At 43.4% G+C, this 12,106-nt stretch overlaps 1 protein-coding gene across 1 annotated transcript; it reads right to left on the bottom strand.

Moving 5' to 3' along the window:
• Nucleotides 1-960: 960 nt before the first annotated feature.
• On the bottom strand, nucleotides 961-11,190 carry LOC112231411 (putative monooxygenase p33MONOX). The gene is made up of 8 exons (XM_024398150.2): nucleotides 11,026-11,190; nucleotides 8,061-8,165; nucleotides 7,702-7,892; nucleotides 5,843-5,963; nucleotides 5,501-5,628; nucleotides 5,115-5,239; nucleotides 3,374-3,540; nucleotides 961-3,063 (listed from the first exon to the last, which is right to left on the bottom strand). Exons 2-8 carry the CDS (start codon nucleotides 8,083-8,085, stop codon nucleotides 2,849-2,851), a joined length of 972 nt encoding a protein of 323 aa, XP_024253918.1. The 5' UTR covers nucleotides 8,086-8,165; nucleotides 11,026-11,190; the 3' UTR covers nucleotides 961-2,848.
• Nucleotides 11,191-12,106: the final 916 nt, after the last annotated feature.

The following is a 12,106-nucleotide window of genomic DNA, read 5'->3' as shown; positions in this document are numbered from 1 at the left end:
GGACCTGAAAAAAGTCCTGACTTCAAAAAAGCTATTGTTTTCCTACATTTTCACTACATCCGGTTGAAATGTGAGGACATTGGGGTCCTGATAAGGTAGGAAAACAAGTACACACAGACATTGGTTTTACTATCCTTGTGGGGACTGAAAAATGTATTCCTATTCAAAATCCTATTTTTCATAACCCCTAACCTAACCTTAATCTTAGCCCCTAACACTAACCCTGAAAGTAAATCTAACCCATAACAAAATTGTCCTTGTTTTATTATCCTTGTGAGGACTTCTGGTCCCCACAAGAATAGTAAAACCAAACCACACACACATGATACAGGATACATTTTCTAATAGCCGGACCTGGAGTGTCATAATTTCACCAAAGAGTTTATTCTCATCAAGGTAAAGTACTCCTCAAGAGAATATATGTGATATTCCCTATGGCAGACAGTATTCTAATGGTTTTAAATGTTTCATGAGTTTCATGGTAATGCATAGTCGTCAGTGTGTTCAATAAAATGTTAATGTGGTCCAGGAGGATATAGCATTGTCATTGTCTGATTTTCCACAAAGCTCCCCATCCTAGTCCAGTGTAGACCAGGGGGCAACCCCGTCATCCGTAGTCATGCAGAAGAGCACCTCTGCCTCTTGTGGACACGTCTGTGTGGGATGGTGCGGCCAGCTAGACGAACGGATGCTGTGTCTGTGAGTAGATCCTGTACATGTGTTCATCTGGATGTGTCAATCTGTTGTTGAGTGTGTCGTGTGAGCGTGTTGTTGAGGATGTTGTCGAGTGTGTTGTTGAGCGTTTTGGTGAATGTGTTGTGTGAGTGTGTTGTTGGGTGAGTGTGTGGTTGGGTCAGTGTGTTGAGTTGTGTGTATTTATATTGTAGTTGATAAAGTAATTTCATCAATGACAATAAATATAGGAATGAAACATGACTGTAAGTCACTTTGGATCAAAGCTGCTAAAGAACATATATTTTTATTATGAAAGGGAAACCCTTCCCATGAACGTTCCCATGGTGATTTCATGGTGAGCTGATGTCACCACCAAAACTGACAATTCCAACTATTGCTTAACTTTGTGTGGGTGATCTAGAAGAGATTCTTGAAGATAAAGGTAAGAACCACTGCGTCATAAAAGCCTTTGAATCCACGTGACAGCCAATAGAAAAATGTTACTTGTTGCATCAAGATTGAGGGTGAGAGTTCCTTTGTGTAGATTTGACTATGATCGCCTTCTCCCCCAGATATATTGGTGAGGCCCACAGAGTTTTTGCTCCATAACAAATAGCAAGTCAGAGAGCAGAATGCTCAGTCACTGGCTGGGCAGCAGGCCGAGGCGAGGGTGGGCCGCTGTCTCCAGATCAACACCAGACATCCCATAGGGCTCACCGCGTAGGTGTAGGAAATGACATGCTATGCAGTCACTCTGGGAGAGATTTGGTGGGGGCAGGGGAATGATTACTGGAAGGCATGGGTTGTGCCTGTGGCAATAAGAAGGGTGGCTTTGAATGAAGCCATGGGGGGCTGAGGAAACCCATTATGTTAAAGCATAGAGGGAATTTCAGCTGACTGGCTGTTTGTGCCTATTTGTTTTACATGAACAACTGAGCTATTGATATTCACCAGCTTCATTAACAATTAGTAAACGCGAGGGAATCTCACAGGGCAGTATATCAGTCAGGGGCACAGATATAGGCTGACATACTGCAGCAATACTGTACAGGGTTAAATTAAATCCAAGCACTGCAGCCTGTGAGTTGTCCAGCCACAGTGCAGACGGTGTCACAAAGAGTGGGATTCCACCTACTGGCAATAGTTAGTATCTGCTGAAGACATGACCATCACTTCACATCCCAGTGCAACAGCTGCAGGTTTCTATTCCTGTCAATCAGTAACTAATCTTGCCCTAGAAACAGTTATGAAATTGACCAAAAGATACATTTCTAAATCCCAATGAAAATCCATCCTTCCCCGGCAGGTTCTTTGACCTCTGCAGTGCTGACTATCTTTCCACTGTGTCTGGAAGGTTGATGGTTCAGTCAAATTCTGGAAGATGGAACCATACTTTTTTTTACTGTTGTTAGCATTGTTATTTAATCAGATATTTACAACAAAGACCACAGGTGAGGTATATATATGGATCTTTTTCTATATATAAAAAAAGTGAAAATACCTGAACAGGGTCAGTCAAATAGTAACAGTTCTCTGATTAATATGCAACGTTATTAACATTCTGTTGCAGGGTTTTACTGACAGTGTTTCAACTTCAAAACGGTCGACTTGACAGCAGGAATGAGGAAACACGGGAAAAAAACACACTTCCTTGAGGGTGAACAATAATCACCATAATGTTCTTGAAGACATGACAAATGTGAATCATTACATCTTACTGAAATCTGCAGACAATGAAAAGCTTGTGATAGTGTACTTCTGAATGAGACTCACAAGCCAACTGAATGACCAAACCATGAACACAGTGTGACTTTTACAGTCTTTGTCAAAACAGTGAGAGTTACACGTTGCAACACCATGCATCAGAACATCTTCACAGTCGGACCATACATACAAAGTAAATATACACGGTTCTATTACAAGGCAAAAGGCTGAGGCAAAACAAGGGTGTTAAATAATAGAAGTAGGGAGAGAATAGTCTAGACCAGAGGGCTCTCCAACCCTGTTCCTGGAGCACCACTGTCCTGATTCCAATAATTAGCTGGTTGTTAAGCTGAATCAGGTTGGAGTGAAAACCTACAGGACGGTAGCTCTCCAGGAGCAGAGTTGGAGAGCCTTGGACTAGATGGTAGACCAGCTAGAAAATGAAGGAGTAGTGACAACATGGTACGTCTCAGAAACCTGAGGGCGTGAGGATATTTATGTCTCGAGGTTTGAGCTTGTGTGGCCGTGCTGACAGTCTACTGCTCTCCGTGGTGGGGATCTCCATCTTGGGAGGGGCCTGTTGGTTAACAGCAGGGTCAAGAGCCAGCCGAGTGGCCTGAGCCTTCATCACCTCCATGGGGGTGGGCTTCTGGGCCCCGCGGTACGACTGGAGAGCAAAACCCCCTGGAGAGAATACACAGGACTGATCTTACACAGAAGAACAATGACAACATGACAAACTCAACCTAGACTATGAACATCTCACAAAATTTGTTAAATGCACAAATTCACCATAAATAAGGATGTCTGATACACAATGAAAATCAAGTGTACCGATTTAGTACACGACCATGTAAAAACAATCTTATTAATGTGTAATTCACATCAAAGAACATTGAGCCAATCTACCAACAGGATTACAGTTCAGAGAAAGCAAAATGAAAACATGTAAAACATCAACCTCCCCAAATCCCATTAATGGTGTGGTCAGTACCTGGGTCGGTAGTGGATTTCTGAACAACCGGACGTGGTCCAAAGATACCCCAGCGTTCGACTGCTCCTCCCCCCTCACCGGCACCCATGTCCACACTGGTGTTAGAGCTGGTACTGAGATCTGAGCTACTGACAGATGCTGTCGAGCTCTGGCTGGACAACCAGCCCCTGCCAGGAACACAGAGAAATACCAGATGGTCAACCACTTTACAGTGGCCGCTGAATAGGCTTCATACCCACCTTATCTAAATGAGCATGAGTAAGGGCACATGTAAACTCAGCAAAAAAAGAAACATCCTCTCACTGTAAACCGCGTTTATTTTCAGCAAACTTAACATGTGTAAATATGTGTATGAACATAAGATTCAACAGACAAACTGAACAAGGGGTCAAAATCAAAAGTAACAGTCAGTATCTGGTGTGGCCACCAGCTGCATTAAGTACTGCAGTGCATCTCCTCCTCATGAACTGCACCAGATTTGCCAGTTCTTGCTGTGAGTTGTTACCCAACTCTTCCACCAAGGCACCTGCAAGTTCCTGGACATTTCTGGGGGAATGGCCTTAGCCCTCACCCTCCAATCCAACAGGTCCTAGACGTGCTCAATGGGATTGAGATCCGGGCTCGTCGCTGGCCATGTCAGAACACTGACATTCCTGTCTTGCAGGAAATCACGTACAGAACAAGCAGTATGGCTGGTAGCATTGTCATGCTGGAGGGTCATTTCAGGATGAGCCTGTAGGAAGGGTACCACATCAGGGAGGAGGATGTCTTCCCTGTAACACACAGCGTTGAGATTGCCTGCAATGACAACAAGCTTAGTCCGATGATGCTGTGACACACCGCCCCAGACCATGACGGACCCTTCACCTCCAAAAAGATTCCGCTCCGGAGTACAGGCTTCGGTGTAACGCTCATTCCTTCGACAATAAATGTGACTCCGACCATCACCCCTGGTGAGACAAAACCGCAACTGTCAGTGAAGAGCACTTTTTGCCAGTTCTGTCTGGTCCAGCGATGGTGGATTTGTGCCCATAGGCGATGTTGTTGCCAGTGATGTCTGGTGAGGACCTGCATTACAACAGGCCTACAAGCCCTCAGTCCAGCCTCTCTCAGCCTATTGCGGACAGTCTGAGCACTGATGGAGGGATTGTGCGTTCCTGGTGTAACTCGGGTAGTTGTTGTTGCCATCCTGTACCTGTCCCACAGGTGTGATGTTTGGATGTACCGATCCTGTGCAGGTGTTGTTACATGTGGTCTGCCACTGCGAGGATGATCAGCTGTCTGTCCCGTCTCCCTGTAGCGCTGTCTTAGGCATCTCACAGTACGGACATGGCAATTTATTGCCCTGGCCAAATCTGCAGTCCTCATGCCTCCTAGCAGCATGCCTAAGGCACATTCACGCAGATGAGCAGGGACCCTGGGCATCTTTCTTTTTGTGTTTTTCAGAGTCAGTGGAAAGGCCTCTTTTGTGTCCTATGTTTTCATAACTGTGACCTTAATTGCCTACCGTCTGTATGCTGTTAGTGTCTTAATGACCGTTCCACAGGTGCATGTTCATTAATTGTTTATGGTTCATTGAACAAGAATGAGAAACTATGTTTAAACCCTTTACAATGAAGATCTGTGAAGTTATTTGGATTTTTACAAATTATCTTTGAAAGACAGGGTCCTGAAAAAGTGACGTTTCATTTTTTGCTGAGTTTATTTGGCGTCCTGGGTCCGAGGACATGGTTCCACTTACCTGCGGTTCTGTTTAGGTGAGCTCTGAGGAGTGCTATTAGGGGTGGACTGAGCAGATGATGTTTGCTTGTCCTCATGTCCTCCCTTATGTCCCGCTCCCATATCCACAGTTTGAATGTTCATTTTCTACAGGAAATACATCAAGGAAAAAAATAACATGGTGTGATGAACATTGTTAACAGTAAAACCTTAAGAATCACTCCTCCTTGACATAGATTGCTAACTGAGATTTTGAGGATTCACTGATTTCACTTTGTTGATGCTTTATCAAACCTATCATGAAGGAAAATACATTTAATAAAAATATGAATGTATATTTCTGTTAATAATTATCTGACTCCCGGAAAATAAAGTTGTGCCCCGTTAAGCAATAAAATAAAGACCCACTTGGAATGACTCAGGCATGCGGTGGTGGTGGCGGGTCTCCTCAGCAGTGAGGCCCTTATGGGGGGTGTACCCAGTGTCTCTCAGCCCAGCCTGCTGCTCAAACCTGTACATGCTGTCCTGGGTTTGCTCTGGAAAAAACAGACAACATACTGTATTAAAGGAGGACGTGTTTCTCCGCTGAGGAGACAGACAGCCTAACGTTATCTAATACGAGCTTGATTACAATCCAAATAAAAGCAAATCAGTGTTCCATTAACGAGCAGCAGGATTGGAATAGGTCATGCTGAGGTTAATACACTACCAATACAGTAACCCTCGTTCACGATCATGGTAAAGTCTTACTGGTCATGAGAGAGTTGATGATGATGGAGGATGCTTTGGCCTTCACTACGACAGGCATATTTGGCCTGTGGCCAGGGTCAAAAGGCGCAGCGTGGGTTAGGGTAATTCCAGATTCATCCTCCTTTAAAAATGAGAAAAAAGAAAAGGAAAAAAACACACCAATGCATCAGAGGCAGTTAGAGGAGCATTTACATGAATAGGTCACCTGGGGTCATAGACGCTGAGTAAAAAAATAAAAGATTAACACCTTCCTAATATTTTCCCCTCATCTACACACAATACCCCATAATGACAAAGTGCACACAGGTTTAGACATTTTTGAAATGTATTAAAAATAAAACAGAAATACCTTATTTACATAAGTATTCAGACCCTTTGCTATGAGACTCGAAATTGAGCTCAGGTGCATCCTGTTTCCATTGATCATTCTTGTGACGTTTCGACAACTTGATTTGAGTCCACTTGTGGTGAATTCAATTGATTGGACATGATTTAGACAAGGCACACAGTTGTTTATATAAGGTCCCACAGTTGACAGTGCATGTCAGAGCATAGAGTGGCCAGACGGAAGCCACTCCTCAGTAAAAAGGCACATGACAGCCCGCTTGGAGTTTGCCAAAAGGCACCTAAAGGACTCTCAGACCATGAGAAACAAGATTCTCCGGTCTGATGAAACCAAGATTGAACTCCCTGGTCCTGAATGCCAAGCGTCACATCTGGAGGAAACCTGGCACCATCCCTACGGTGAAGCATGGTGGTGGCAGCATCATGCTGTGGGGTTGTTCTTCAGCAGGGACTGGGAGACTAGTCAGGATCGAGGGAAATCGTAGAAAAGTATAGAGAACCTTGATGAAAACCATCTCCAGAGCTCTCAGGACCTCAGACTGGGGTGAAGGTCCAACTTCCAACAGGACAACAACCCTAAGCACACAGCCAAGACAATGCAGGAGTGGCTTCGGGACAAGTCTCTGAATGTCCTTGAGTGGCTCAGCCAGAGCCCAGACTTGAACAAGAAGGAACATCCCAAGAGAGACATGAAAACAGCTTTGCAGCGACGCTCCCCATCTAACCTAAAGGAGCTTGAGAGGATCTGCAGAGAAACTCCCCGAATACAGGTGTGCCAAGATTTTAGCGTAATACCCAAGAAGACTCAAGGCTGTAATCGGTGCCAAATGTGTTTCAACAAAGTACTGAGTAAAGGATCTGAATACTTATGTAAATGTTATATCATTTTTATTTTATTTTATACATTTGCAAACATATCTAAAAACCTGTTTTTGCTTTAGCATTATTGGGTATTGGGTGTAGATTGAGGGGGGGATATTTAATTAATTTCAGAATAAGGCTGTAACATAACAAAATGTGGAAAAAGTCAAGGGGCCTGAATACTTGCCGAATGCACTGTATATACAGTACATATTAACTATAGTAATGTAGCAATACAACAGGATCTGTACATTCCCTAGTAGAATGGCATCACATACACACATCAGCGTGTCAGAGTACGAGGGCTGATGTAGTATCAGTTTTGCCTTTTAGATCTAATGAATAAGTTTACATAGACAGGGGACCTGATTCTAGATCAACACTCCTACCCCGAGACGCTTTATGAATACTGACGGCACAGGAGGTTGGTGGCACCTTAATTGGGGAGAACGGGCTCACGGTAATGGCTGGAGCGGAATCAGTGGATTGGTAGCAAATACAGCAAACTGACGGTTTCCATGTGTTTGATGCCATTCTATTCGCTTTGTTCCACCCATTATGAGTCATCAACCCGCTCAGCAGCCTCCACTGACGGACAGACACAGCACCATCTGAACTGTGAGGCTGGAGAGAAGTGGAAGTGTGGTATCTACCTCAGCCTGATGACGGAACCTCCTGGGTGGGACGACGGGCCTCTTCGCCCACAGGTTGTTGATGTTGATATCAGAGGGAGGCGGCGACATGGGCGCCTCCATGTTGTCATCATAGCTCATGGCACGGCGGGTCATGCCAACAGGTAGGGACAGGCCTCCCAGTTGCCCCTCTGAGGTCCCAGACTCCAGGGCTGAGGGGGGAATGTTGGATTAAAACTCTAAAAATCACTCAAAACGGTCTCAAAATACACGAAATGATGAGCTATATGTGTTGGAAGCATATGTTTACATATAACATCACCATTTAAAAACAAGCACACAACACTGTAATGCCCACTCTCACTGCCCCCCAGCCCTACCTGGTATATCGCCTGATCTGGACATCGTTTCAGAAGGCCGACTCTTATGGCTGACAATGAGGTAGTGTTCAGATGAATCCAACCTGACAAATGATTGGACTGGACCTTCAGGGGAGGCAGAGAATATCACATTTCAACAACCCGGAAAAAACTTTTTTTAAATCAAAATGTTATTTGTAATTAAAAGTACAGTGTACATGCTCATTGCAAAGAAACAATATCAGATAATCATGGGAAAACTTCCAGGTGCATGCTTGAGTCAGTGGCCAATGACAGCAAGCAACCTTAGTCAAAACAAGGGTAACAGCTCGTTTATTGACAACCTTAGTCAAAACAAGGGTAACAGCTCGTTTATTGACAGCCTTAGTCAAAACAAGGGTAACAGCTCGTTTATTGACAACCTTAGTCAAAACAAGGGTAACAGCTCGTTTATTGACAGCCTTAGTCAAAACAAGGGTAACAGCTCGTTTATTGACAGCCTTAGTCAAAACAAGGGTAACAGCTCGTTTACTGACAGCCTTAGTCAAAACAAGGGTAACAGCTCGTTTATTGACAGCCTTAGTCAAAACAAGGGTAACAGCTCTTTTATTGACAGCCTTAGTCAAAACAAGGGTAACAGCTCGTTTACTGACAGCCTTAGTCAAAACAAGGGTAACAGCTCGTTTATTGACAGCCTTAGTCAAAACAAGGGTAACAGCTTGTTTATTGACAGCCTTAGTCAAAACAAGGGTAACAGCTTGTTAATTGACAGCCTTAGTCAAAACAAGGGTAACAGCTTGTTTATTGACAGCCTTAGTCAAAACAAGGGTAACAGCTTGTTTATTGACAGCCTTAGTCAAAACAAGGGTAACAGCTTGTTTATTGACAGCCTTAGTCAAAACAAGGGTAACAGCTTGTTTATTGACAGCCTTAGTCAAAACAAGGGTAACAGCTTGTTTATTGACAGCCTTAGTCAAAACAAGGGTAACAGCTTGTTTATTGACAGCCTTAGTCAAAACAAGGGTAACAGCTTGTTTATTGACAGCCTTAGTCAAAACAAGGGTAACAGCTTGTTTATTGACAGCCTTAGTCAAAACAAGGGTAACAGCTTGTTTATTGACAGCCTTAGTCAAAACAAGGGTAACAGCTTGTTTATTGACAGCCTTAGTCAAAACAAGGGTAACAGCTTGTTTATTGACAGCCTTAGTCAAAACAAGGGTAACAGCTTGTTTATTGACAGCCTTAGTCAAAACAAGGGTAACAGCTTGTTTATTGACAGCCTTAGTCAAAACAAGGGTAACAGCTTGTTTATTGACAGCCTTAGTCAAAACAAGGGTAACAGCTTGTTTATTGACAGCCTTAGTCAAAACAAGGGTAACAGCTTGTTTATTGACATCCTTAGTCAAAACAAGGGTAACAGCTTGTTTATTGACAGCCTTAGTCAAAACAAGGGTAACAGCTTGTTTATTGACAGCCTTAGTCAAAACAAGGGTAACAGCTTGTTTATTGACAGCATTGCGCCGCTGGGGAGAGTCAATGTTTCGCTACTTGGCAGCTGATATGGTGTTGTGTTCTGTTTTAGTGTTCTATTCTCGCATGCTATTTGAGAAAGCAGTCTGGACAAATGTGCCAGGGAGGTCGAAGTCTTCACTACAGAACACGACCTGAAATGTAGGCTAGTTCAATGCTATAGAGCTGAGATGGGCAACTGGTGATCCGACCTCCTCTAGGCCCGCTGATCAACCCCCCCAATTGCAAAATGTGTAGAATTGCAGGTAAAATGTTCCATTTTTCTCTCTGCCCAATGGCAAAATGAATAGAATTGCATGAAACTTATGAAATTGCAAAATCTTCTCACTACCAGATGGCAAAATGTGTAGAATTGCAACAAACTTGGTTTAAATCTGCAATCTTTTCTCTACAACCCATGGCAAAAAAATGTGTAGAATTGCAGGTCTGTTAAAATGTTTTGCTCACAAGGTGGGGGGGGGGGGCAACTAAATTTTGCTTAGGGCCCGAGGCCCTAATACGGTTGTGTGTGTGTTTGTATGGGTGTACATACTGATTTTTTTGGGGCCCCCCCACCATCCCTGATATATAGGCCCATGCTAACCATGTGTGTAGTGCTGAATGGAATTAATGACCGCTACAATAGGCTGGGTTTATCAGGCTCACTCTCAGACATTAAGGCCTGCTGATAAAGCATTGTGGGACAGGAGGAGGAGTACAGAACTTGAAAGCTGGAAAGGAACAAAATACAGCAATAAGAAGAGGACATGTTAGACAGGTGGTCTGTGGCTGAGGCCATGTTCAGAAAGAACAACAGCTCTAAACTAGAGCAGATCATAGCCTACATCGTCAGAACAGCACAGTATACGGCTATATAGTTATGTGTGACTGGTAGTCTAGCAGTTAGAGAGTTGGGACAGTAACTGAAAAGCTGCTTGCTCGAATCCCCGAGCAGGCAAGGTTCTGCCCTTGAGCAAGGCATTTAATCCCCACAACAATTACTCCCTGGGCGTCGATCAATACAGCCTCTCTGGTTGGGGTTGGGTTAAATGCGGAAGACACATTTCGGATGAAAGCATTCAGTTGTGCAAATGACTCCGTTTCCCCTTGTAAACACTAGTTAATATCCGTGTATATGGCACACAATTACATTAATCGGATCATCTAATAATTTCTTATCGATTTTACGTTACGTGTCAGACGTGTCAGACGGTGTGACGTTAGACAGTGATACTGGAATAGAATAGCGGATCTGAGCGATCAAAACTGTTTGTTGGTCAAATAAAATATAATGCCTAACTACAGCAATAAACTTTCAATTGCATTATACGAAGCAGATGACCAGCCATAGCAAGCTAGAGAGTAATTGAGAATTGTCAGCTTGCTAGCGAGCGATCATGATGCTTGGGTAACCGCAACAATGGTGACGATAGAATGAAAAACACGATCTAATACGTAAAATTTAGTTTAAACTTACCAGATAAAAAGGCCCTACACCGTTTACAACAGACACGTTAAAGTTGAAGACAGTCGTAACCTTACAATGTCAATGGGAAAGGTTACAGAACACCAAAGACACATCTCGGCCATGATATCCAGTTTCCTATGTGAAGAATAAAGGAAATTCCGCACAGTGATGGTACGTGGTTTTGTGTAGTCTCGCGAGAATATAACAACCCAAGTGGACGGTAAAATCGAAGTCTGTTGTATTCGACGCATGTGACAAATGCAATACCATTTTATTTCATTTGATTTGATTGTTATGTCCTGACTCCTGTCACTGGGGGCACTGTGTGCACAAATCTACCATTGGACGGATACCGTTGATATTCAGATAGCAATGTCCATAACAAGGCTTGCACATAGAGGTCTTGAAACTACGTTTTATATACATTGTAATCTAATTCCCTTTCTTTTTTATATATAAATAACATCCCTGGTTAATTCTAGGAATTTCTAATCTGTTATTTACCATGCTACAAATCTCACTGAGATACTGGACTGAACTGCCACCCATATTGTTTATCTTGCAGTATAATGCTAGAAGCACTATAAGCATTAGAAGAAAATAACACCCTCCCCTACAATCAAACACGCGGAGGTTCGATAATGACGTGGGGTTGCTTTGCTGCCTCTGGTACTGGGGGCCTTAAATGTGTGCAAGACATTATGAAATCAGCAGATTATCAAGATGTTTAGGAGACCAACAAATGGGTCTGTGTTGAAGTTCGTGTGTGTCTTCCAGCAGGACAACAACCCAGACACACATCTGAAAGCACCCAGGAATGGTTGGAGAATAAACACTGGAGTGGCCAGCGATGAGTCCAGATCTGAAAACAGCAGTTAGTGGATGACCCCACTCAACCTTGAAGAAATGTAACAGTTTGCAGCTGAAGAATGGGCCAAATTGGCAGTAGAAAGGTGCAGCAAGTTGATCTTCGCCAAAGACTGTTTAATCAGGTATTAGCTCCTTGGTGCCAATCACTTTGTCCTTGCCATTTGTTTTCATGTTCTTAATTAACATTGTAAACTTTAGGTCCCCCCCCCCCCAAAACAGC

The sequence above is a fragment of the Oncorhynchus tshawytscha genome, linkage group LG33 (assembly GCF_018296145.1).
Source record: "Oncorhynchus tshawytscha isolate Ot180627B linkage group LG33, Otsh_v2.0, whole genome shotgun sequence".
Taxonomy (NCBI): Eukaryota; Metazoa; Chordata; class Actinopteri; order Salmoniformes; family Salmonidae; genus Oncorhynchus; species Oncorhynchus tshawytscha.
The sequence above is the reverse complement of the archived record's forward strand: the minus strand, read 5'-3'. Positions and strand labels throughout refer to the sequence as shown.

Excerpts from the sequence above, each read along its gene's own strand:
- LOC112231411 (XM_024398150.2), bottom strand. The coding sequence starts at position 8,085 with ATGTCCAGATCAGGCGATATACCAG. Across the intron at positions 5,964-7,701 it reads GGTTCCGTCATCAGGCTGAG|GAGGATGAATCTGGAATTAC; the intron begins GTAGATACCACA and ends TCATTTTTAAAG. Across the intron at positions 3,541-5,114 it reads TCACCTAAACAGAACCGCAG|GGGCTGGTTGTCCAGCCAGA; the intron begins GTAAGTGGAACC and ends TGTTCCTGGCAG.